The following is a 27,716-nucleotide window of genomic DNA, read 5'->3' as shown; positions in this document are numbered from 1 at the left end:
CATTGCATTACCGCGGGAATCAGCATACTCTGCATTACCCCGGGAATCAGCATACTCTGCATTACCGCGGGAATCAGCATACTCTGCATTACCCTGGGAATCAGCATACTCTGCGTTAGCGCGGGAATCAGCATACTCTGCATTACCGCGGGAATCGACATACTCTGCATTACCCCGGCAATCAGCATACCCTGCGTTACCGCGGGAATCAGCATACTCTGCATTACTGCGGGAATCGACATACTCTGCATTACCCCAGAAATCAGCATACCCTGCATTACCGTGGGAATCAGCATACTCTGCATTACCGCGGGAATCAGCATACTCTGCATTACCCCAGGAATCAGCATACTCTGCATTACCCCGGGAATCAGCATACTCTGCATTACCCCGGGAAACAGCATACTCTGCGTTACCGCGGGAATCAGCATACTCTGCATTACTGCAGGAATCAGCATACTCTACATTACTGCGGGAATCAGCATACTCTGCATTACCACGTGAATCGGCATACTCTGCATTACCGCGGGAATCAGCATGCTCTGCATTACCATGGGAATCAGCATACTCTGCATTACCGTGGAATCAGCATACTCTGCATTACCCAGAATGATTTTTGCAGGAGCCATGCATTGCGAGCGTGGTATTTATCTCAGGGATTAAAGGGGACAAGGGGGTGGGGGTATATCCTATAACATATGGACCTTTGCGGCTAGGCCAGAGTCTTTTTAACCTCACATGGGTGGGATCTGATCTGCTAGGCAGGGGGCTAGGGGGTCTTTTTAATAATTGGTGCAACACGTATAGTGGCAGGCCATGGCCCTGACAATGGCCGAAGACTATGGACAGTGGACTTGCTAGGGGGGGCCGAGGAGAGGGAGGGTTAGGGGGCCTATTGCCCTGAGTGTTTTGGTTGTAGCCCCGGATAGAAGCTCAGGGGATACAACCAAAAAGCAAGCGAGTCCCGGCAGTCCTGACATTAGCGTACCCAAACTACTCCTCACTAATGAGTCCCAACAAGGCTGAAACATGTTTGGAGATGCTTGCGGTCTCATGCAGAAGGGATGCGACCAAGCAGTTCGGGCTGGACCGCCCCTTTAGGGGTGGGACCAAGCCTGATTTGCATATGGTCTTTTCCCTTTTGTAATGGCTTGGCAGGCGAAGAAGATGGTCTGGGGGGTTGCCCAGAGCAATGCCAGAGGTTAGGATTAATTGCAAACCTTCCAGCCATCACCTCCTTTGTTTTGCTTTTCCAGACCTAGCAACACCCCTGGTCCTGGGGCTGCTGGCTAAGGCCCTTGGTCCACCATGAACAGTGGGCATGGCCGAACCCAGTGGCCAGTGCTCCCTGGGGCTGCTAGCCATGGACAAAGAACAGCTACTAGGGAGGCGGGTATGGGGCTCGGCTGGTAGGCCGGGGCCACTAGCTATGGCTTGGACGTCCCTGTTTTCAAATCATTCATGCAAAATGTACAGTGACTTACCAGCCTCGGCTGGCAGGCCGTGCACACTGGCCTTCGCTGACGGGCATGACCAGTGGGGCCCGAAGAAAATATAACAGAACAAAACCCTTGAAATTTAGTGGAACAACTTTAGATAAGGTGCTCAGATTTAATGCAACAAAACCCTTGTACTTCAGCAGGTGTGTGGGGTGATGACTATCTTAACTCTATGCCCCCCCCCCGCACCCCTATTGCAAAGCCCATGAGCACATAGCGGGGTTTCCTGTGATTAATATATGGAATTTATATAGGTACATGTATATACTCCATTTCAGGTCTCCACTTCATTGCAACTGGGGTGTGAGCCTGGCACCCCCTCTAGCAGAGATAAGCCTTGAGCTCAGCCCACACTACCCAAGAGTGAATCAAGGCCTGCCTTGAGTCTCTTTCCTATGTGGCTCCCGCAGTCTGAAATGTACCCATGAATGGCCAGAGTTTGGGAAGGCGCCCCTAGCAGTGAAATGGGTGTGTAAGTTACCTCGGCTGTATCCGCCCCAATGCCCCCAGCGTTCACCCATTGGCCACTTTGAGATCTTGGCGACCCCGGATCCTTTTCGTGAGTGGTGGCCTCAGCGCTCGAGGGCACCCTCCTTTGCCCAAGTGTGCTCCTGTGCCCAAGGTGCGCTGCCTTCCGCTCTGGCTGCGGTGTGAGTGTGCAGGCCCTGCGTGGCTGTGTGTTGCCTGAGGGCGGCATAGGCCTTCACTCCCTGAAAGAGTCACAGGTAGAGTGAGCGGCTAACACGATGGACAAGGCTTTTCGGGAATGTGTGGAGAAATTGGGGTGCCCCTTGGAAGGTGAAGCCAGGCACTTGATAGGGCGGTGTCTCCTGGTGTGAGACTGCACACTCTGCTTAGTGCCTCGCTCCCATACTGTGATTATGTGCGTGTTTACGCATGCGGTGTGTGGTGCCCACGAATCTGTCCGCCCTGCCTCCTCCAGCCTTTCCTGGGGAGGCTGGCCCTTGGACACCTCCCCTGTGCCCCAGGCAGCACCTCCTGCCAGTGCCAGCCGACTGAAAAGACCTGCCTGACAGGTCGCGAGTGGGGAGCGAGGAGGTTCCTGGCCCAGTTACGCAGGAGGGGAGGTCACCAGAGCCTTCGTGGGGGGGTGGGGAGGGAGCATAAGGCTCCCTTCAGCCGGCAGAGGAGACCTGTTCACCCCTCCCTATCAGGGACAGGATCTGCACCACCTGCCCTGGCTCCTGGAATGGTTAACCTGGATGAGTCTGTGCCCCAGCCAATGAGGGACGAGGCCGGCAGGCACTCAAGAGTTTGCACCCAGGACGACCCGAGGACACTCCAGCACTAGGAGCAGACAGCAGCCAGGAGCCAGACCACCTCCAGAAGGGAAAGGAGACTGGGAGCCACCCCAGGGAGCAGGATGCCCCCACTGTACCAGTTGCTGCCCCTCGCCCTGGCCCTCCTGGGCCTGGGGGCCTGCCAGGAGGCTGCAGGAGCTCGAAGGACGTCGAAAGACGTCGTCTACAGGCAGGTGGTGGCTCTGGTGGCGCCAGGAGAAGACTTCTTGGACAGGAGCGGCGTGGGCGCCTTTTTAAGTGTCCTGCAGAGCCGTGTGCAGTGCGGAGAGGAGCCGTGTGAAAAGGTACGGTGTGGAGGGAGCTCCTGCCTGCCCAAGGCAGCCGGGGCGAGGGCGGGGGGCGGGCTGGGGGCAAGGTCCAAGCTCGGCTGCCAACACGGGGCCATAAAGCGGACCATAGTCCAATGGGAGCCGCCGAGTGACATGGGGCGAGGTGGCATCAGCCAGAGCACACTGGATGTGAGGTGCGGGGCAGCGCAGGGCAGCACGGGCTATGGGGCAACCAGGGACAAGACCACACCGGAGGGCCAGGGCACCCCGGCCAAAAGATGGCACCAGCTGCAGGAGACCAGAGGGACCCACATGGGGTGGCACAGGGCACCACGGGTTATGGGGAGTGGGTTACCCCCAGTGGTCGAAGTCTACGAAAAGAAGTAGTGGAGCTATGTTCCCTGCTGGCCTGCCCCTGCTCCCCACAAACCCCAGTGCCACAACCCCACATCAGAGGGCCAGGGCACCCCAGCCAAAAGACAGTGAGGTGGCACCAGCTGGAGGAGACCAAAGGACCGCCCCACCCGCCCCCCAGGGAAGTTAGGGCACCCCATGATTAAGCTCATTGTCGAGATGCCCGTGCAGCTGGGTTACAGGGCAACCCATCCATGAGAAATAGCACCCAACGAGAAGAGCAGAGCACCGCGTCCATGGGCAAGGCGTCCACATCAGGGGCAGCCAGGTGGCACCGACCCATGCAGACCAAAAACCACGCCAGAGGGAGCAGCGCGTGGGAGAGGTCTACTCCAGGGACCCCCACACCTGGGCAAAGGTGCGCCAGAACCAGGACTGTAGAATAGGATGGCATCTCACGGGGCAGGGCACCACAGCATGGAGCAAAAACTCCACATCTCAGCTGCACGCCCAGTAGCAACAAATGGAGGCGACCAGCGGTGCCCCTGCCATGGGCAGGCAGTGCTGCCCCATAGGGACGATCGGGGTAACATCGCCTGGGTCAAGCAAGGCACACTGGGGGGCAGGGTACACCAGCCAAGGGCAAGAGCTGTGGACAAGGGGAACAGAGGACCCCAGCCAAGGGCAAGAGCTGTGCACCAGGGGGACAGAGTACACCAGCCGAGGGCAAGAGCTGTGCACCACGGGGACAGAGTACCCAAGTCAAAGGCAAGAGCTGTGCACAAGGGGAACAGAGTACCCAAGCCAAGGGCAAGAGCTGTGCACCAGGGGAACAGAGTACCCAAGCCAAGGGCAAGAGCTGAGCACCAGGGGGACAGAGTACCCAAGCCAAGGGCAAGAGCTGCACAAGGGGAACAGAGTACCCAAGCCAAGGGCAAGAGCTGTGCACCAGGGGGACAGAGTACACCAGCCAAGGGCAAGAGCTGTGCACCAGCGGGACAGAGTACACCAGCCAAGGGCAAGAGCTGTACAAAAGGGGAACGGAGGACCCCAGCCAAGGGCAAGAGCTGTGCACCAGGGGGACAGAGTACCCCAGCCAAGGGCAAGAGCTGTGCACCAGGGGGAAAGAGGACCGCAGCCAAGGGCAAGAGCTGTGCACAAGGGGAACAGGGTACCCAAGCCAAGGGCAAGAGTTGTGCACAAGGGGAGCAGAGTAACCCAGCCAAGGGCAAGAGCTGAGCACCAGGGGGACAGAGTACCCCAGCCAAGGGCAAGAGGGGTGCACAAGTTGAACAGGGTACCCCAGCCCAGGACATGAGCTGTGCACAAGGGGAGCAGAGTAACCCAGCCAAGAGCAAGAGCTGTGCACAAGGGGAACAGAGGACCCAAGCCAAGGACAAGAGCTGTGCACAAGGGGAGCAGAGTACCCCAGCCAAGGGCAAGAGCTGTGCACAAGGGGAACAGGGTACCCCAGCCCAGGGCATGAGCTGTGCACAGGGGGACAGAGGACCCAAGCCAAGGGCAAGAGTTGTGCACAAGGGGAGCAGAGTAACCCAGCCAAGGGCAAGAGCTGTGCACCAGGGGGACAGAGTACCCCAGCCAAGGGCAAGAGGGGTGCACAAGGGGAACAGAGTACCCGAGCCAAGGGCATGAGCTGCGCACAAGGGGAACAGAGTATCCCAGCCGAGGGCATGAGCTGTGCACAAGGGGAACAGAGGACCCCAGCCAAGGGCAAGAGCTGTGCACAAGGGGGACAGAGTACCTAAGCCAAGGGCAAGAGCTCTGCACAAGGGGAACAGAGTACCCAAGCCAAGGGCAAGAGCTGTGCACCAGGGGGACAGAGTACCCCAGTCAAGGGCAAGAGCTGTGCACAAGGGGAACAGAGTACCTGAGCCAAGGGCATGAGCTGTGCCCAAGGGGAGCAGAGTAATCCAGCCAAGAGCAAGAGCTGTGCACAAGGGGAACAGAGGACCCCAGCCAAGGGCAAGAGCTGTACACAATGGGATCCGAGTACCCCAGCCTAGAGCAAGAGCTGTGCACAGGGGGAGCAGAGGACCCCAGCAAAGGGAAAGAGCTGTGCACCAGGGGGATAGAGTACCCAAGCCAAGGGCATGAGCTGTGCACAAAGCAGAGTACCCCAGCCAAGGGCAAGAGCGGTGCACAAGGGGGACAGAGTACCCCAGCCAAAGGCAAGAGCTGTGCACAAGGGGAACAGAGTACCCGAGACAAGAGCATGAGCTGTGCACAAGGGGAGCAGAGTACCCCAGCCAAGGGCAAGAGCTGTGCACCAGGGTGACAGAGTACCCCAGCCAATTGCAAGAGCTGTGTACCAGGGGGACAGAGTATCCCAGCCAAGGGCAAGAGCCGTGCACAAGGGGAACAGAGTACCCTCGCCAAGGGCAAGAGCTGTATACCAGAGGAGCAGAGGACCCAAGCCAAGGGCAAGAGCTGTGCACAAGGGGAACAGAATACCCCAGCCAAGGGCAACAGCGGTGTACAAGGGGAACATAGTACCCCAGCAAAAGTCAAATCATGTACACAAGGGAAACATAGTACCCCAGCCAAGGGCAAGAGCTGTGAACAATGGGAGTAGCGTACCCAAGCCAAGGGAATGAGCTGTGCACAAGGGGAACAGAGTACCCAAGTCAAAGGCACAAGCTGTGCACAAGGGGAACAGAGTACCGAAGCCAAGGGCATGAGCTGTGCACAATAGGAACACAGTACCCATGACAAAGACAAGAGCTGTATACAAGGGGAGCCGAGTACCCAAAACAAGGGCATGAGCTGTGTACAATAGGAACACAGTACCCATGCAAAGACAAGAGCTGTGCACCAGGGGGATAGAGTACCCAAGCCAAGGGCATGAGCTGTGCACAAAGCAGAGTACCCCAGCCAAGGGCAAGAGCGGTGCACAAGGGGGACAGAGTACCCCAGCCAAAGGCAAGAGCTGTGCACAAGGGGAACAGAGTACCCGAGACAAGGGCATGAGCTGTGCACAAGGGGAGCAGAGTAACCCAGCCAAGAGAAAGAGCTGTGCACAAGGGGAGCAGAGTAGCCCAGCCAAGGGCAAGAGCTGTGCACCAGGGAGACAGAGTACCCCAGCCAATTGCTAGAGCTGTGTACCAGGGGGACAGAGTATCCCAGCCAAGGGTAAGAGCTGTGCACAAAGGGAACAGAGTACCCTCGCCAAGGGCAAGAGCTGTATACCAGAGTAGCAGAGGACCCAAGCCAAGGGCAAGAGCTGTGCACAAGGGGAACAGAATACCCCAGCCAAGGGCAACAGCGGTGTACAAGGGGAACAGAGTACCCCAGCAAAAGTCAAATGATGTACACAAGGGAAACACAGTACCCCAGCCAAGGGCAAGAGCTGTGAACAATGGGAGTAGCATACCCAAGCCAAGGACATGAGCTGTGCACAAGGGGAACAGAGTACCCAAGTCAAAGGCACAAGCTGTGCCCAAGGGGAACAGAGTACCGAAGCCAAGGGCATGAGCTGTGCACAATAGGAACACAGTACCCATGCCAAAGACAAGAGCTGTATACAAGGGGAGCCGAGTACCCAAGCCAAGGGCAAGAGCTGCGCACAAGGGGATCAGAGTACCCCAGCCAAGGGCAAGAGTTGTACACAAGGGGAGCCGAGTACCCAAGCCAAGGGCAAGAGCTGCGCACAATAGGAACACAATACCCACGCCAAAGACAAGAGCTGTATACAAGGGGAGCCGAGTACCCAAGCCAAGGGCAAGAGCTGCGCACAAAGGGAACAGAGTAACCAAGCCAAAGGCAAGAGCTGTGCACAAGGGGAGCCAAGTACCCAAGCCAAGGGCAAGACCTGTGCACAAAGGGAACAGAGTACCCAAGTCAAAGGCAAGAGCTGTGCACAAGGGGGACCGAGTACCGGAGCCAAGGGCATGAGCTGTGCACAAGCAAAGCAGAGTACCCCCGGAAAGATCAAGAGCTGTGCACAAGGGGAACATAGTACCCCAGCTAATGACAGGAGCTGTACACAAGGGGAACAGAGTACCCAAGCCAAGGGCAAGAGCTGTGCACAAGGGGAACAGAGTTCCCCAAGCTAATGACAAGAGCTGTGCACAAGGGGAACAGAGTACCCGAGCCAAGGGCAAGAGCTGTGCACAAGGGGAACAGAGTATCCCAGCTAATGACAAGAGCTGTACACAAGGGGAACAGAGAACCCGAGCCAAGGGCAAGAGCTGTGCACAAGGGGAACAGAGTCCCCCATATAATGACAAGAGCTGTACACAAGGGGAACAGAGTACTGAGCCAAGGGCAAGAGCTGTGCCCCGGGGGACAGAGTACTCCAGCCAAGGGCGAGAGCTGTGCACAAGGGGAACAGAGTACCCGGGCCCAGGGCAAGAGCTGTGCACTAGGGGAACAGAGTATCCATGCCAAGGGCAACAGGGGTGCACAAGGGGAACAGAGTACCCATGCCAGGGGCAATAGAGTACCCCAGCCAAGGGCGAGAGCTGTGTACAAGGGCAACAGAGTACCCAGGCCCAGGGAAAGAGCTGTGAACAAGGGGAACAGAGTACCCATGCCAAGGGCAAGAGCTGAGCACAAGTGGAACAGGGTACCCATGCCAAGGGCAACAGCGGTGCACAAGTGGAGCAGAGTACTCCAGCCAAGGGCAAGAGCTGTGCGCAAGGGGAGCAGAGTACCCCAGCCAAGGGAAAGAGCTGTGCACAAGGGGAACAGAGTACCCAAGCCAAGGGAAAGAGTTGTGCACAAGGGGGACAGAGAAAGGCAAGAGCTGTGCCCCGGGGGATAGAGTCCCCCAGCCAATGGCAAGAGAGGTGCACCGACGGACAGGGTACCACAGCCAAAGGGAAAGGCTGTGCACCAGAGGAGTAGAGTACCCCAGCCAACTTCAGTGCACCAGGAGGACTGGGTACCTCAGTCAATGGAAAGACCTGGACACCAGAGGGCAGGGTACCTCAGGCCGGGGCAAGAGCTGTGTTCCAGTGGGACAGGGTACACCAACCAAGGGCAACAGATGTACACCAGGGGGACAGGGCACCCCAGTGAAGAGCTGGGCATCTAATTCCTGTACAGCGCAGGACAGGGTACCCCAGGAAAGCGCAAAACCTCTGCTCAAGGAGGCAGAGTACCTCGGGCCGGGCAAGATCTGTGTTCCAGGGGGACAGGGCACCCGAGGCAAGGGGCAATAGCTGTGCAGCAGGGGAACAAGGCACCCCAGGTAAGGACAAGGTCTGTGTTCCAGGGAGACAGGGTACCCGAGGCAAGGGGCAATAGCTGTGCAGCAGGGGGACAGGGCACCCCAGGTAAGGGCAAGGTCTGTGTTCCAGGGGGACAGGGTACCCGAGGCAAGGGGCAATAGCTGTGCAGCAGGGGGACAGGGCACCCCAGGTAAGGACAAGGTCTGTGTTCCAGGGGGACAGGGTACCCGAGGCAAGGGGCAATCGCTGTGCTGCAGGGGGACAGGGCACCCCAGGCAAGGACCAGGTCTGTGTTCCGGGGGACAGTGTACCCGAGGCAAGGGGCAATCGCTGTGCAGCAGGGGGACAGGGCACCCCAGGTAAGGGCAAGGTCTGTGTTCCGGGGGACAGTGTACCCGAGGCAAGGGACAATAGCTGTGCAGCAGGGGGACAGGGCACCCCAGGTAAGGACAAGGTCTGTGTTCCAGGGGGACAGTGTACCCGAGGCAAGGGGCAATCGCTGTGCAGCAGGGGGACAGGGCACCCCAGGTAAGGGCAAGCTCTGTGTTCCAGGGGGACAGGGTACCCGAGGCAAGGGGCAATAGCTGTGCTGCAGGGGGACAGGGCACCCCAGGTAAGGACAAGGTCTGTGTTCCAGGGGGACAGGGCACCCCAGGTAAGGGCAAGGTCTGTGTTCCGGGGGACAGTGTACCCGAGGCAAGGGGCAATCGCTGTGCTGCAGGGGGACAGGGCACCCCAGGTAAGGCCAAGGTCAGTACACTGTACACCTCAGCTGCAGCGACACTTGCGAGACTGGGCTTTTAGACTGGCTCCCCAGCACCTGGACAGGGGACCCCTGTTCCCCACCAGCGGAGGAGGGGAAAGAAAGCACGCAGCGACGTGGCTGGGAAGGAAAGTGCCAGGGTGGCCTCATTACTGCTGTGGTCGGGACCCCCACCCCACCTCCGCGCTGCTCGTGGTCAGCTCAGGGGCGGAATTAGAGCAAAAGAGAGAGGGGGACAGGGAGGGAGGGAGGGAGGGAGGAAGCAAGGAAGGAAGGAAGGAAGGAAGGAAGGAAGGAAGGAAGGAAGGAAGGAAGGAAGGAAGGAAGGAAGGAAGGAAGGAAGGAAGGAAGGAAGGAAGGAAGGAAGGAAGGAAGGAAGGAAGGAAGGAAGGAAGGAAGGAAGGAAGGAAGGAAGGAAGGAAGGAAGGAAGGAAGGAAGGGAGGGAGGGAGGGAGGGAGGGAGGGAGGGAGGGAGGAGTGGGAAGGGAGGGAGGGAGGAAGGGAGGAAGGAAGGAAAGGAGGGAGGGAGGGAGGAAGGGAGGGAGGGAAGGGAGGGAAGGAGGGAGGGAAGAGAGGGAGGGAAGGGAGGGAGGGAAGGAGGGAGGGAAGAGAGGGAGGGAAGGGCGGGAGGGAGGAAGGGAGGAAGGAAGGAAGGAAGGAAGGGAGGGAGGGAGGAAGGAAGGAAGGAAGGAAGGAAGGAAGGAAGGAAGGAAGGAAGGAAGGAAGGAAGGAAGGAAGGAAGGAAGGAAGGAAGGAAGGGAGGGAGGGAGGGAGGGAGGGAGGGAGGGAGGGAGGGAGGGAGGGAGGGAGGGAGGAAGGAAGGAGAGGGAGGAAGAGAAACTTAAACGAACAAAGAAGTTGTGGAGATGAAAGAAACAGACAAAGAGAGAGAAGGAGGAGGACAAGGAAGAAACAAATAGTTAAATGAAGGGTGAGGTAAAAGAAGGAAGGATGGAAAGAAAAGACAGAAAAGAAAAAAGACACAGTTGGAACAAGGGAGAGTACCACAGAAAGAAAGTGGATAAACAAATAACATAAATCAGGAAAGAAGTAAGAAAAGTGCAGGAAAGAAAGAGTTGAACGTGCATTGCCCACGTGGGTGTATAAGGAACTGTCAGGGTTTGGAGAGGCCCTGGGACACATCTTCGCAGGGACGTCATTTCACCAAAATGCCAGGGGTAACGGAAGTGACATCACATGACCCTTGACCCCCTGATGACATCACAGGAAGTGATGTCATTTGACCCCACCCCAAAGTAATATCGCGGGAAGCGATGGAACACGACCTTTCACCCGTTGACAAAATAGGAAGTGGCATCACATAGCATTGTAAACTACGAAAAATATGGTTACAATATCACTATAATGTGTTGTACATTTCATACAAGAATGGATTGCCATATGTATCGTTAAGATCAGTGTGTGTAGGAACATATCACCAAATTACTGTGAATGCAAGCAGACGTCCATGACCAAATGATAATGATGTGTTATTATATAGCACTTACACTTAAGCGCTTTATATAGAAAAAATATACACCCAATATCACCCAACCTGTGTTGGTACTCATTTATCGACCTCAGAAGGATGAAAGGCTGAGTTCAGGCGTTTAAGAATAGACTAAATCAGTGACTCACCCTCTGAAGTGTGCCTGAAATAAACCTTTAATGAGTCTAGCAATTATTGTATAGAATTGTAGAAAGACACATTATTTGGTATTCCTATTCTTTCTTATTTAGGGTCAGTGCTGAAAGTGTTAGACTTGTGGCACTCCTGTTCTTATTATTCTTCTTTTTAAGGGGCCTGAACAAGAAAGCCAGCCACGAGCCACATGGTGCTGGTCACAGCCCAAGAGGTTGAATTACAAAAAAAAACTCCAAAAACTTGTTTTTTCTTTTTTTTTTTAGAGGTCGCAATGAGACCTCAGAGGTCGCAGTTGCGACCTCTGGTGACCCCTAAATGACATCCCTGCAGAAGCCTCCTTTTTTTTTGCAGTGGCCCAGTGGTGGCAAGCTGTCACCACCAGGACTCACGAGTGCTCTGCCTGAGTTTGTGGTCAGAACAATAGGAATTTGGTGTGTTATTATGACAGGCAATAATCAATGCACATCAAACATATCAATCACTGAACACCACCAAACACCAGTAACTAGTCACAGCAGACATGCCAATCACTGAACACCATCAAACACCAGTCACTAGTCACAGCAGACATGTCAATCACTGAACACCATCAAACACCAATCACTAGTCACAGCAGACATGTCAATCACGGAACACCATCAAACACCAGTCACTAGTCACAGCAGACATGTCAATCACTGAACACCATCAAACACCAATCACTAGTCACAGCAGACATGTCAATCACGGAACACCATCAAACACCAGTCACTAGTCACAGCAGACATGCCAATCACTGAACACCATCAAACACCAGTCACTAGTCACAGCAGACATGTCAATCACTGAACACCATCAAACACCAATCACTAGTCACAGCAGACATGTCAATCACGGAACACCATCAAACACCAGTCACTAGTCACATCAAACATGTCAATCACTGAACACCACCAAACACCAGTAACTAGTCACAGCAGACATGCCAATCACTGAACACCATCAAACACCAGTCACTAGTCACAGCAGACATGTCAATCACTGAACACCATCAAACACCAATCACTAGTCACAGCAGACATGTCAATCACTGAACACCATCAAACACCAATCACTAGTCACAGCAGACATGTCAATCACCGAACACCATCAAACACCAGTCACTAGTCACAGCAGACATGCCAATCACTGAACACCACCAAACACCAGTAACTAATCAGAGCAGACATGTCAATCACCGAACACCATCAAACACCAATCACTGGTCACAGCAGACATGTCAATCACTAAACAGCACCAAAACCACTAACTAGTCACAGCAGACATGTCAATCACTGAACACCATCAAAAACCAGTAACTAGTCACAGCAGGCATGTCAATCACTGAACACCATAGTCACAGCAGAAATGTCAATCACTGAACACCATCAAACACCAGTAACTAGTCACAGCAGACAGGTCAATCACGGAACACCACCAAACACCAGTAACTAGTCACAGCAGACGTCAATCACTGAACACCACCAAACACCAGCAACTAGTCACAGCAGACATGTCAATCACTGAACACCACCAGACATCAGTAACTAGTCACAGCAGACATGTCAATCAATGAACACCCTCAAATACCAGTAACTAATCACAGCAGACATGTCAATCTGTCAAGATACACACAATAATGGGGAAGAGATGTCGAAACTCCCCCCGAACCACAGATGCCGAATGAAGTTGACCCTCCCACCGTGGTTGGCACAGGTGCCTGATATATATATTAAACAGGACACCACGTGGCAGCCAGTGGGGGGAAGAGGGTTAGGGAGAGGTTGTGGACAGGGTAGGGGATTTTAGGAACACCGGATAGAGGGTGAGGGAAACCTAGTTTGGATAGGACTGGGGAAGCAGCAGGAAAAAGAAACCTACACTGACCAGTACCTAGTAACACCAACAACTGTGTGTTTTCCTTGTAACATAGCCTATACCTGTATATACCTTCATACACTCATAACCTTCACACTTAGTACTCCTTGTGATCTGCACAGCATGCTTTGTTAGGACACCTTGATACATGTACCTCTTTCACTCTCTGATATAAACCATATGCATAGCAAGCAAGATGGAACGTACACTGGGGAATGCTCCCACTATGAAAGACATAACACATGGCCCCCTGGGCTGGCGTAAGCTGCACTTACAAACAAAGAACATAAAATTAGAATGAGCATGGAAACACAAATATTTTGCTCTTTGCATACTTCAAGCATGAATTCACCCCAACTTGCACCCCGTTATCAGCACGTGGAAATCAGGGACAACGAGGCCTCTCACAATCTCAATAAATGCATATTCATCCCCACAACAAAACAGAACCAGTTAATTCTTCAAGAGGTGGGCATACTTGCACAGAAACCTTAAAGCATTTGTTTCACTCCCAGAACAATGCGCAGGATGAGCGTGTGTATTTTGCCATTCATAAGCGTTCCGTCCAGAGCCCCCCCCCCCGCACTTATCTTTGGTCCGGGAAGCTCCTGAGCCTTCCCGGATGTAGAATGATGTTGCCTGTAGCAGCCGCCGACTCCCTCCTCACCGCTGCTGCTGATCACGCCCGCTGCCTCCGCGTCCCTGCAGCATCCATCAGCGGGCGGCTCCTTTCTCTCTCCGACACAGCACCGTCCTCGATACAAAATAAGCCACACCTGCCGTGCGCCGTGGGCCTTTCATAAACCGTTGCCAATCAGGATCAGCTGTCCAGATGCGCGCGCAGCAATTGACTACTCAGCCTCCCAAGTACTGCTGGGAATTGTAGTCTTGCAGTGTTTTCATAGTTTTTGCCTTTTTCTAGGTCCATAACACCCACACCCGCCCTTATTCCTGACATTACCTCCTCTCCCAGGGCCCTTCCCAGGACCTGGCTTACCCGGATGTCGCAGATGAAACTGTCTGACCAACCTCGGGGCATATACAGCTTTCGCCGGCTCCCAAGAACAATCCTCAGGGCCATAGCCTTTCCATTGAATCAAATACCATAGTTGTTGATTCCTTTTCCTGGCGTCTCGAATGCTTTTAACTTCATACTCCATCTGACCTTCCTTCAGGGTCGCCGGAGGCCTCTTAGTAATAATTCCCGGAGCTGCGGGTTTGAGTAAAGATACATGGAATACCGGGTGGATAGGTAACGTTTTAGGTAGACGCAATTTCATAGCAGTTGCAGACACACATTTTATAATCTCAGAAGGCCCAATGAAGCGAGGTAAACATTTCCGTGGACCTATCAAGGATAAATTTCACGTTGATAACCACACCCTGTCCCCCATTTCATATTTAGGACCTTCCTGTCAATGCTTATCAGCCTGGATTTTATACTGTCTTTTGGCTTGTTCCAAATTTGCCCGTGCCTTTTGCCTGACCTCAAGAAGCAACTGTTTGCACTCCTGTAACACTGGCATGTTTTCCACTTCTGGTAAATGTTCCGGTTTCATATTCTGCTCTTGACCATATAAACATTCATTGGGTGCCATTCCAAGGGAAGTGTGTTATGTGTTACTGTAGGTAAACTCCGCCAACCATAAGGCCTGCACCCAGGAGTCTCTGCCTTCCCGCAAATACCCTCGTAAGTATTGCTCAAGTGTTTGGTTCACTCGCTCTGTCTGGCCATCTGTTTGAGGGTGATAACTGGTGGAGAGTGCACAGTTGATTCCCCGCATCTGACAAAAAGCATGCCAAAATCTGGAGGTAAATTGCGAGCCTCTGTCTGAGACAATACTTTTTGCCAACCCATGCAACCTTACCACATGTTGTAAAAACAACTCTGCCAACTTTCCTGCTCCAGGTATTCCCATACAAGGAACAAAGTGGGCTTGTTTCGACAAGAAGTCCACCACTACCCAAATGGTGTCAAATTGCTTATCAGGGAGCAAATCCATGATAAAATCCATAGAAATATGAGTCCCTGGTTTAACAGGGGTGGGTAATTATTGTAACAACCCTCTCTTCTTCACATGCTCTGCCTTGTCACGTGCACAGTTTTCACACAACCCCAAATAAATCTCCATATCTTGTCTTAATGTGGGCCACCAGAAATATTTTTCCAACATAATTTGCCTTTTTCTCAGACCTCCATGTCCTGCTAATGGAGACTTGTGACACCAGTACATAGCTTTGTCCTGCAATTCCTTGGTTGGTAAATACAATCTACCCTGATGATAAGGCAGTCCTTCCCGTACTGTTCGTGCCGCATTACTTTTCCGCCACTCCTTCAATTATCGGGAGGGTAAAGCTTTCTTGACTAGCTCAATAACTTGCTTGGTGATAGCATCAATAATCCTTTCTGGTGAAATGATGGCCTTTACTTCACCTACTGCATTGTCCAAATTTTGTTGCCTGGATAAAGCATCCGCATTTCAATTCGTGCTACCTGGTCTGAATGTCACCACAAAATCAAATTAATTGAAGTACTAAGACCATCGTAATTGTCTAGGACTGAGGGATTGTGCCGTTTTGAATTACTGCAGGTTTTTGTGATCAGTTACCACCACCAGCTGATGCCTTGCTCCTAGTAAATAATACCTCCACTCCAGGAATGCTAACCGAATGGCCAACAATTCTTTGTCAGTGATAGAATAATTCTGTTCACAACCAGACAGCTTTCTGGAGTAAAATGCCACCGGGTGCCATATTCCCTTCTCATCTTTCTGCGATACAATCGCTCCTACTGCAACATTACTGGCATCCGTCTCAACTTGAAATGCTTTTTCTGTATTAGGATGTTTTAGCACAGGGGCAGTAGTGAAGGCTATCTTTAACTCCTGAAAGGCTTTCTCTGCCTCGACACTCCAAGTAAATCGCACTGCCTTTTTTAGGAGTTGTGTGATAGGAGTGACAATTTTAGAGAAATTGCTGATAAAGCGCCTATAGAAGTTGGCAAACCCCAAGAAAGATTGTATGTCTTTTATGCAGTGTGGAAAAGGCCAGTCCATCACTACCTGAACCTTTTTTGGATCCATCACAATCCCTGTGTTAGTCAGTATGAATCCCAAAAACTCCACTTGCGTCACATGGAACGCACACTTCTCCAATTTAACACATAGTTGATACTCCTGTAACCTCTTCAACACTGCCCTCACATGTTTTACATGTTGTTCTGGGGAATCTGAATAAATCAAAATATCATCAATGTAAATGATGACAAAAACATCAATAAACCCATGCAATACCTCTTCCATAAAAAACTGAAAAGCTGCGGGAGCATTGCATAAACCAAAAGGCATCACAAGATACTCAAATAATCCGAACCTGGTCCTAAATGCAGTCTTCCACTCATCTCCCTTTTTTACTTGCATTAGGTGGTAAGCACCCCTTAAATCCAACTTAGTATAAACCTTGGCAGCCCTCACTTGATCTAATAGGACAGAAATCAAGGGCAATGGAAATCTGTTCTTAATGGTGACTTTGTTTAATGCACGATAGTCAATGCAAGTGCGTAATGTTCCTTCTTTCTTGGGAACAAAAAATAATGGTGAGGAAACGGGAGAAGTAGACAACATCTCATCTAGATAATCTCGCAGATGCTTATTTTCCTTTTCCGTGAGGGCATAAATCCTACTGCATGGTAATTTTGCTCCCTCTTCTAATTCAATAACACAATCATAAGTCCGATGAGGGGGTAACTGTTCAGCCACTCTTTTGTCAAACACTCTAGCAAATTCCATGTATTGTGCGGGAATTCCTTCTCCCACTGCTCCCACCACCTGATCTACTGCCCCCTTCTCAATTAACAGTGCAGCTGGGCCCACCTCCGCTAATATATGCTCCTGACACCTTTGCTCATCGAACCATACTGCCTGTTTTTCCAAGGATTATGTATTTTCAATTATGTATTTTCAACCACGGCATCTCCAAAATCAGACCAAACTGAGGTGCTGCTATCAAATCAAAGGTAATTTCCTCTCGATGACCACCTACACAAATCATTTCCAATTTCTGAGTGTGCTTCCGAATGGGTCCTGATACCAATGGTGAACCATCTACCGACTGTACTCCTTCCACCTTTTGCTTATCCAATAATGGTAATCCTAACTGTGCAGCGAGTGTAATATCCACAAAATTGCCTGTTGCCCCTGAATCCACCATCGCCATAACCTCCCGTTTAGTCAAAGCAAAACATAACGTCACCAGAATGTATAAGTGAGAAGTTTTACCGCCACTGTATTTGCAATCCATCTGGGGAACCCTACCTCACTCGGGCCTGTCACCTGTGTTCCCCCTAAGGCCAGCCCAACTCTTTTCCCGCTTCCTTCGTACTCTTCTCTCCTCCCCCACTTTTCTGAGGAGTATTGGGGCATGTTCGTATAAAGTGTCCCGCTTGCCCACAATACAGACCCAACTTATTCATCTTGCGTTGCTCTCTCTCTGCCGCTGAAAATGGTCCCCTTACACTCCCAATCTGCATGGGTTCCACTTCACTTGTCCGTCCTCCTCTACTCCTATCTAGTCGCACAAATGGCACTGCTTCTGGTCTCTTTTTATCACCCTTCCTCTCATTCATTCGGTGATCCAACCTTAAGGCCAAATCTATGATGGCAGTGCAGGTTCTTGGCTGCGGTTCCACTTTAGCAATCGCATCTTTCAGTTCCTCATTTCAGGTCTCAATTACCAATCTGTTAAACTGTGTTACATAAGTTACCAAATCCCGAGCTCCTTGCTTTAATCCCAATAACTCCTTGCTAGACACCTCTCGCCTGCCAAATTCAGCTAAAAACCTGTTCCAGTTATATAATAGAGGGTCATTTTTTTGCACCAATGGCATCGCCCAGGCTGCTGCATCTCCTGTCAAATAAGAAATCACAAAAGCCGTCCTAGCCTGAATGGTCTCAGACGCTGTGGGTTTGCACAAAAAATGTAGTCTACATTGGGTAAGGGACATCATGTATTTCCTAGGATCCCCTGAGAAGCATTCTGGAGCTGCTAACGGTACACTACTGGGAGGTTGTACAATTACCGTAGAATTCTGACTCAAAGAAGCTCCTATAGCACTGGTCCCCGCTAACGGAGTCCTCTGTGCGACCACACTCTGTACTTGTGTTTTTAAGTTATCAGATTCTTGTCTAGCATGAGGTAATTCCACCTGAATGTCTTGAAGTGCCTTTAGCACATCGGCCAAAGGCAGAGGAGTCGTTTCCATTTGGCTTGGGTGGTTGAAAGTATCCCAATATGGGGGCGGCTTATTATGTCAAGATACACACAATAATGGGGAAGAGATGTCGACACTCTCCCCCGAACCACAGAAGCCGAATGAAGTCGACCCTCCCACCGTGGTTGGCACAGGTGCCTGATATATATATTAGACAGGACACCACGTGGCAGCCAGTGGGGGGAAGGGAGAGGTTGTGGACAGGGTTGGGGATTTTAGGAACACCGGATAGAGGGTGAGGGAAACCTAGTTTGGATAGGACTGGGGAAGCAGCAGGAAAGAAAACCTACAATGACCAGTACCTAGTAACACCAACAACTGTGTGCTTTCCTTGTAACATAGCCTATACCTGTATATACCTTCATACACTCATAACCTGCACACTTAGTACTCCTTGTGATCTGCACAGCATGCTTTGTTAGGACACCTTGATACATGTACCTCTTTCACTCTCTGATATAAACCATATGCATAGCAAGCAAGATGGAACGTACACTGGGGAATGCTCCCACTATGAAAGACATAACACATGGCCCCCTGGGCTGGCGTAAACTGCACTTACAGACAAAGAACATAAATATAGAATGAACATGGACACCCAAATATTTTGCTCTTTGCATACTTCAAGCATGAATTCACCCCAACTTGCACCCTGTTACCAGTACGTGGAAATCAGGGACAACGAGGTCTCGCACAACCTCAATAAATGCGTATTCATCCCAAGAACAAAACAGAACCAGTTCTTTCTTCAAGAGGCGGGCATCCTTGCACAGAAACCCTAAAGCGTTTGTTTCACTCCCAGAACAATGCGCAGGATGAGCGTGTGTATTTTGCCATTCATAAGCGTTCCCTCCAGAGCCCCCCCCCCGCACTTATCTTTGGTCCGGGAAGCTCCTGAGCCTTCCCGAACATAGAATGCTGTCTCCCGTAGCAGCCGCCGAGTCCCTCTTCACTGCTGCTGCTGATCACGGCTGCCGCCTCCACGTCCCTGCAGCGTCCATCAGCGGCGTCTCCTTTCTCCCTCCGAAACCGCACCGTCCTCGATACAAAATAAGCCCCACCTGCCGTGCGCCGTGGGCCCTTCATAAACCATTGCCAATCAGGATCAGCTGGCCACACGCGCGCACAGCAATTGCCTACTCAGCCTCCCAAATACTGCTGGGAATTGTAGTCTTGCTGTGTTTTCATAGTTTTAGCCTTTTTCTAGGTCCATAAGACCCACACCTGCCCTTATTCCTGACACAATCACTGAAGACAATCAAACAACAGCAACTAGTCACAGCAGACATGTCAATCACTGAACATCCAACACCAGTAACTAGTGTCTGGGTGGAATTGGAGGCCCCTCTGTATCTCGAGGCAGAGCAAAAGAGGCCAAACCCACACGCCACCAAATAGAGCCAAGACACTGATAATGGACAGTGAGCTTCTTCAGCAAGACACTGATCATGGACAGTGAGCTTCTTCAGTAAGACACTGATCATGGACAGCAAGCTTTTTTCGGCAAGACACTGATCATGGACCACCAGCTTCTCCAGCAAGACACTGGTCATGTAGAGCGAGCTTCTTCAGCAAGACGCTGATCATGCACATCGAGCTTCTTCAGCAAGACACTGATCATGGACAGCGAGCTTCTTCAGCAAGACACTGATCATGGACCGCCAGCTTCTCCAGCAAGACACTGATCATGAACAGGGAGCTTCTTCAGCAAGACACTGATCATGCACAGCAAGCGTCTTCAGCAAGGCACTGAACATGGACAGTGAGCTTCTCTAGCAAGACACTGATCATGGACAGTGAGCTTCTTCAGCAAGACTCTGATCATAGACAGCAAGCTTCTCCAGCAAGACACTGATCATGGACAGAAAGCTTCTTCAGCAAGACACTGATCATGGACCGCCAGCTTCTTCAGCAAGACACTGATCATGGATAGCAAACTTCTTCAGCAAGACACTGATCATGGACAGCGAGCTTCTTCAGCAAGACACTGATCATGGACAGCGAGTTTCTCCAGCAAGACACTGATCATGGACAGTGAGCTTCTTCGGCAAGACAGCGATCATGGACTGCAAGCTTCTACAGCAAGACACTGATCATGGGCAGCGAGCTTCTCCGGCAAGATACTGATCATGGACAGCGAGCTTCTCCAGCAAGACACTGATCAGGAACAGCGATCATGGAGAGTGAACTTCTCCATCAAGATACTGATCATGGACAGTGAGCTTCTCCGGCAAGACACTGATAATGGACAGCGATCATGGAGAGCGAGCTTCTCCAGCAAGACACTGATCCTGGAGAGGAAGCTTCTCCAGCAAGACACTGATCATGGAGAGCGAGCTTCTCCAGCAAGACACTGATCATGGACAGGGAACTTCTCCAGCAAGACACTAATCACGGAGAGCGAGCTTCTCCAGCAAGATACTGATCATGGACAGGGAGCTTCTCCAGCAAGACACTGATCATGGAGAGCAATCTTCTCCAGCAAGACACTGATCATGGACAGCGAGCTTCTTCAGCACATGTTAGAATTGGTCGCCCGCTGCTATTGGCTGATACCTGTTGCCGGCAGAGTAGCAGCCACGGCTGCAGTTTTGGAATGTGGCGTGGAGGGGCGCGTGTGTGCGAGAGACCAGTGGCTCGGCCAATGCTTGTTTAGCTCCCATATAGCACTTCTTAAGGTGGTCACTGTTTTATGCACTCCCAATGTTGGCACTTAAGTGGACTGAGGCACAGAGAGCAAACGTGATTTTCCCAGGATCACACCATTTTAGAAGTAATGTGGGGAATCCAGCTTTTCTGTTTACACATCATACACCTGCACTTTCAACGGTTTGACACAAATATCCCATCCCTCCAAAACCCACACACATGCGAATTGCATACCGAGCAAACTTACCCACCTCCCACCCACACATTTTTTGTGAAATGCAGAGAAATGATGGGCACACCTTGGGTAACCTCTGGGTGGCATGAAACATATTTTTCATCGATGTGTTTTGTCAATCAGAGCCCATCCTCTAGGGAATGCCCCCAGCCCCATCCTGTGAACCCTGTCATGTGTTTCACTTTCCTGCAAAACAGCAGAGGCTCAGGAGCAAACGCTAGAGGAAGGTTTTAGAAGGTTGCCGAAACATGTTGGGCGAAAGAAGCCTGCTTGACTTTTCATTCAGAAATGACCACCAGCAGGGAATGCACATCTTCAAAGGTTAGTGCAGCCACATAGGTGGATTAAAACATGGAGAAGGCATCTGTGCTACTCTACAGGGGGGCGTGTCAAGCACAAGGAAGGACACTTCCAGATTTCAACAAAGGCAAGAACTGCTCTATAAGAAACTTAGTGGACAGGGCCGTGTACACAGACCAAAGTGCAGGTATTCATTGACACAGTAGGACCACTATATATCCTAAGCCTACAGCGCCCTCTAGCAGTGACAACATGTGACGCTATGCGACTTGGACCACTGTATATCCTAAGGCAACATCTCCCTCTAGCGGTGACAACAGGTGAAGCTATGCGAGTGGGACCACTGTATATCCTAAGCCTACAGCGCCCTCTAGCGGTGAGAACAGGTGACGCTATGCAAGTGGGACCATTGTATATCCTAAGCCTACAGCCCCTCTAGCTGTGAGAACAGGTGACGCTATGCGAGTGGGACCATTGTATATCCTAAGCCTACAGCGTCCTCTAGTGGTGACAACAGGTGAAGCTATGCGACTTGGGCCACTGTATATCCTAAACCTACAGCTCCCTCTAGCGGTGACAACAGGTGAAGCTATGCGATTTGGACCACTGTGGCAGGTGACACTATGAGACTTGGACCACTGTATATCCTAAGGCAACAGCTCCCTCTAGCGGTGACAACAGGTGAAGCTATGCGAGTGGGACCACTGTGACAGGTGACGCTATGCGACTTGGACCACTGTATATCCTAAGCATACAGCTCCCTCTAGCGGGGGCAACAGGTGACGCTATGCGACTTGGACCACTGTATATTCTAAGACAACAGCTCCCTCTAGCGGTGACAACAGGTGAAGCTATGCGAGTGGGACCACTGTGACAGGTGACGCTATGCAACTTGGACCACTGTCCTAAGCCTACAGCGTCCTCTAGCGGTGACAACAGATGAAGCTATGCAACTTGGACCACTGTATATTCTAAGACAACAGCTCCCTCTAGCGGTGACAACAGGTGAAGCTATGCGAGTGGGACCACTGTGACAGGTGACGCTATGCAACTTGGACCACTGTATATCCTAAGCATACAGCTCCCTCTAGCGGGGGCAACAGGTGACGCTATGCGACTTGGACCACTGTATATTCTAAGACAACAGCTCCCTCTAGCTGTGACAAGAGGTGAAGCTATGCGAGTGGGACCACTGTGACAGGTGACGCTATGCGACTTGGACCACTGTATATCCTAAGCATACAGCTCCCTCTAGCGGTGACAACAGGTGAAGCTATGCGAGTTGGCCCACTGTGACAGGTGACGCTATGCGACTTGGACCACTGTATATCCTAAGCATACAGCTCCCTCTAGCGGTGACAACAGGTGAAGCTATGCGACTTGGACCACTGTATATCCTAAGCCTACAGCGCCCTCTAGCAGTGACAACATGTGGCGCTATGCGACTTGGACCACTGTGGCAGGTGACACTATGAGACTTGGACCACTGTATATCCTAAGCCTACAGCGTCCTCTAGCGGTGACAACAGGTGACGCTATGCAACTTGGACCACTGTATATTCTAAGACAACAGCTCCCTCTAGCGGTGACAACAGGTGAAGCTATGCGAGTGGGACCACTGTGACAGGTGACGCTATGCGATTTGGACCACTGTATATCCTAAGCATACAGCTCCCTCTAGCGGGGGCAACAGGTGACGCTATGCGACTTGGACCACTGTATATTCTAAGACAACAGCTCCCTCTAGCGGTGACAACAGGTGAAGCTATGCGAGTGGGACCACTGTGACAGGTGACGCTATGCAACTTGGACCACTGTATATCCTAAGCCTACAGCTCCCTCTAGCGGTGACAACAGGTGAAGCTATGCGAGTTGGACCACTGTGACAGGTGACGCTATGCGACTTGGACCACTGTATATCCTAAGCATACAGCTCCCTCTAGCGGTGACACCAGGTGAAGCTTTGCGACTTGGACCACTGTATATCCTAAGCCTACAGCGCCCTCTAGCAGTGACAACATGTGACGCTATGCGACTTGGACCACTGTATATCCTAAGGCAACATCTCCCTCTAGTGGTGACAACAGGTGAAGCTATGCGAGTGGGACCACTGTATATCCTATGCCTACAGCGCCCTCTAGCGGTGAGAACAGGTGACGCTATGCGAGTGGGACCATTGTATATCCTAAGCCTACAGCACCCTCTAGCTGTGAGAACAGGTGACGCTATGCAAGTGGGACCATTGTATATCCTAAGCCTACAGCGTCCTCTAGCGGTGACAACAGGTGAAGCTATGCGACTTGGACCACTGTATATCCTAAACCTACAGCTCCCTCTAGCGGTGACAACAGGTGAAGCTATGCGATTTGGACCACTGTGGCAGGTGACACTATGAGACTTGGACCACTGTATATCCTAAGGCAACATCTCCCTCTAGCGGTGACAACAGGTGAAGCTATGCGAGTGGGACCACTGTGACAGGTGACGCTATGCGACTTGGACCACTGTATATTCTAAGGGAACAGGTCCCGCTAGCGGGGACAACAGGTGAAGCTATGTGAGTGGGACCACTGTGACAGGGGACGCTATGCAACTTGGACCACTGTATATCCTAAGCCTACAGCGTCCTCTATCCTAAGAATACAGCTCCCTCTAGCGGGGGCAACAGGTGACGCTATGCGACTTGGACCACTGTATATTCTAAGACAACAGCTCCCTCTAGCGGTGACAACAGGTGAAGCTATGTGAGTGGGACCAATGTGACAAGTGACGCTATGCAACTTGGACCACTGTATATCCTAAGCCTACAGCGTCCTCTAGCGGTGACAACAGGTGACGCTATGCAACTTGGACCACTGTATATTCTAAGACAACAGCTCCCTCTAGCGGTGACAACAGGTGAAGCTATGCGCGTGGGACCACTGTGACAGGTGACGCTATGCGACTTGGACCACTGTATATCCTAAGCATACAGCTCCCTCTAGTGGGGGCAACAGGTGACGCTATGCGACTTGGACCACTGTATATTCTAAGACAACAGCTCCCTCTAGCGGTGACAACAGGTGAAGCTATGCGAGTGGGACCACTGTGACAGGTGACGCTATGCGACTTGGACCACTGTATATCCTAAGCATACAGCTCCCTCTAGCGGTGACAACAGGTGAAGCTATGCGAGTTGGACCACTGTGACAGGTGACGCTATGCGACTTGGACCACTGTATATCCTAAGCATACAGCTCCCTCTAGTGGTGACAACAGGTGAAGCTATGCGACTTGGACCACTGTATATCCTAAGGCAACAGCTCCCTCTAGTGGTGACAACAGGTGAAGCTATGCGAGTGGGACCACTGTGACAGGTGATGCTATGCAACTTGGACCACTGTATATCTTAAGCATACAGCTCCCTCTAGCGGTGACAACAGGTGAAGCTATGCGAGTGGGACCACTGTGACAGGTGATGCTATGCAACTTGGACCACTGTATATCTTAAGCCTACAGTGTCCTCTAGCAGTGACAACAGGTGACGCTATGCAACTTGGACCACTGTATATCCTAAGCCTACAGCGTCATCTAGCGGTGACAACAGGTGCCGCTATGCGACTTGGACCACTGTATATCCTAAGGCAACAGCTCCCTCTAGCGGTGACAACATGTGAAGCTATGCGAGTGGGACCACTGTGACAGGTGACGCTATGCGACTTGGACCACTGTATATCCTAAGCATACAGCTCCCTCTAGCGGGGACAACAGGTGACGCAATGCAACTTGGACCACTGTATATCCTAAGCATACAGCTCCCTCTAGCGGTGACAACAGGTGAAGCTTTGCAACTTACACCACTGTATATCATAAGGCAACAGCTCCCTCTAGCGGTGACAACATGTGACGCTATACGACTTGGACCACTGTATATCCTAAGGCAACAGCTCCCTCTAGCGGTGACAACAGGTGAAGCTATGCGAGTAGGACCACTGTGACAGGTGACGCTATGCAACTTACACCACTGTATATCCTAAGCCTACAGCGTCCTCTAGCGGTGACAACAGGTGACGCTATGCAACTTGGACCACTGTATATTCTAAGACAACAGCTCCCTCTAGCGGTGACAACAGATGACGCTATACGACTTGGACCACTGTATATCCTAAGGCAACAGCTCTCTCTAGCAGTGACAACAGGTGAAGCTATGCGAGTGGGACCAATGTGACAAGTGACGCTATGCAACTTGGACCACTGTATATCCTAAGCCTACAGCGTCCTCTAGCGGTGACAACAGGTGACGCTATGCAACTTGGACCACTGTATATTCTAAGACAACAGCTCCCTCTAGCGGTGACAACAGGTGAAGCTATGCGAGTGGGACCACTGTGACAGGTGACGCTATGCGACTTGGACCACTGTATATCCTAAGCATACAGCTCCCTCTAGCGGTGACAACAGGTGACGCTATGCAACTTGGACCACTGTATATTCTAAGACAACAGCTCCCTCTAGCAGTGACAACAGGTGAAGCTATGTGAGTGGGACCAATGTGACAAGTGACGCTATGCAACTTGGACCACTGTATATCCTAAGCCTACAGCGTCCTCTAGCGGTGACAACAGGTGACGCTATGCAACTTGGACTACTGTATATTCTAAGACAACAGCTCCCTCTAGCGGTGACAACAGGTGAAGCTATGCGAGTGGGACCACTGTGACAGGTGACGCTATGCGACTTGGACCACTGTATATCCTAAGCATACAGCTCCCTCTAGTGGGGGCAACAGGTGACGCTATGCGACTTGGACCACTGTATATTCTAAGACAACAGCTCCCTCTAGCGGTGACAACAGGTGAAGCTATGCGAGTGGGACCACTGTGACAGGTGATGCTATGCAACTTGGACCACTGTATATCTTAAGCCTACAGTGTCCTCTAGCAGTGACAACAGGTGACGCTATGCAACTTGGACCACTGTATATCCTAAGCCTACAGCGTCATCTAGCGGTGACAACAGGTGCCGCTATGCGACTTGGACCACTGTATATCCTAAGGCAACAGCTCCCTCTAGCGGTGACAACATGTGAAGCTATGCGAGTGGGACCACTGTGACAGGTGACGCTATGCGACTTGGACCACTGTATATCCTAAGCATACAGCTCCCTCTAGCGGGGACAACAGGTGACGCAATGCAACTTGGACCACTGTATATCCTAAGCATACAGCTCCCTCTAGCGGTGACAACAGGTGAAGCTTTGCAACTTACACCACTGTATATCATAAGGCAACAGCTCCCTCTAGCGGTGACAACATGTGACGCTATACGACTTGGACCACTGTATATCCTAAGGCAACAGCTCCCTCTAGCGGTGACAACAGGTGAAGCTATGCGAGTAGGACCACTGTGACAGGTGACGCTATGCAACTTACACCACTGTATATCCTAAGCCTACAGCGTCCTCTAGCGGTGACAACAGGTGACGCTATGCAACTTGGACCACTGTATATTCTAAGACAACAGCTCCCTCTAGCGGTGACAACAGATGACGCTATACGACTTGGACCACTGTATATCCTAAGGCAACAGCTCTCTCTAGCAGTGACAACAGGTGAAGCTATGCGAGTGGGACCAATGTGACAAGTGACGCTATGCAACTTGGACCACTGTATATCCTAAGCCTACAGCGTCCTCTAGCGGTGACAACAGGTGACGCTATGCAACTTGGACCACTGTATATTCTAAGACAACAGCTCCCTCTAGCGGTGACAACAGGTGAAGCTATGCGAGTGGGACAACTGTGACAGGTGACGCTATGCGACTTGGACCACTGTATATCCTAAGCATACAGCTCCCTCTAGCGGTGACAACAGGTGACGCTATGCAACTTGGACCACTGTATATTCTAAGACAACAGCTCCCTATAGCAGTGACAACAGGTGAAGCTATGTGAGTGGGACCAATGTGACAAGTGACGCTATGCAACTTGGACCACTGTATATCCTAAGCCTACAGCGTCCTCTAGCGGTGACAACAGGTGACGCTATGCAACTTGGACTACTGTATATTCTAAGACAACAGCTCCCTCTAGCGGTGACAACAGGTGAAGCTATGCGAGTGGGACCACTGTGACAGGTGACGCTATGCGATTTGGACCACTGTATATCCTAAGCATAGAGCTCCCTCTAGCGGGGGCAACAGGTGACGCTATGCGACTTGGACCACTGTATATTCTAAGACAACAGCTCCCTCTAGCGGTGACAACAGGTGAAGCTATGCGAGTGGGACCACTGTGACAGGTGACGCTATGCAACTTGGACCACTGTATATCCTAAGCCTACAGC

The 27,716-nt window shown here is 51.6% G+C and overlaps 1 protein-coding gene across 1 annotated transcript in view; it reads left to right on the top strand.

Moving 5' to 3' along the window:
• The first annotated feature begins 2,549 nt into the window (after positions 1–2,549).
• Positions 2,550–27,716, top strand: part of SLC39A4 (solute carrier family 39 member 4) — a 524,681-nt gene continuing 499,514 nt past the window's right edge. The window contains exon 1 of the mRNA XM_069621954.1: positions 2,550–3,105. Within this exon, the coding sequence (XP_069478055.1) occupies positions 2,884–3,105 (222 nt within the window). The 5' untranslated portion in view covers positions 2,550–2,883. The remainder of the gene's footprint in view (positions 3,106–27,716) is intronic.

This window comes from Ambystoma mexicanum, chromosome 5q (assembly GCF_040938575.1).
Source record: "Ambystoma mexicanum isolate Mex_15411 chromosome 5q, UKY_AmexF1_1, whole genome shotgun sequence".
NCBI classification, from domain to species: Eukaryota; Metazoa; Chordata; class Amphibia; order Caudata; family Ambystomatidae; genus Ambystoma; species Ambystoma mexicanum.
The sequence above is the reverse complement of the archived record's forward strand: the minus strand, read 5'-3'. Positions and strand labels throughout refer to the sequence as shown.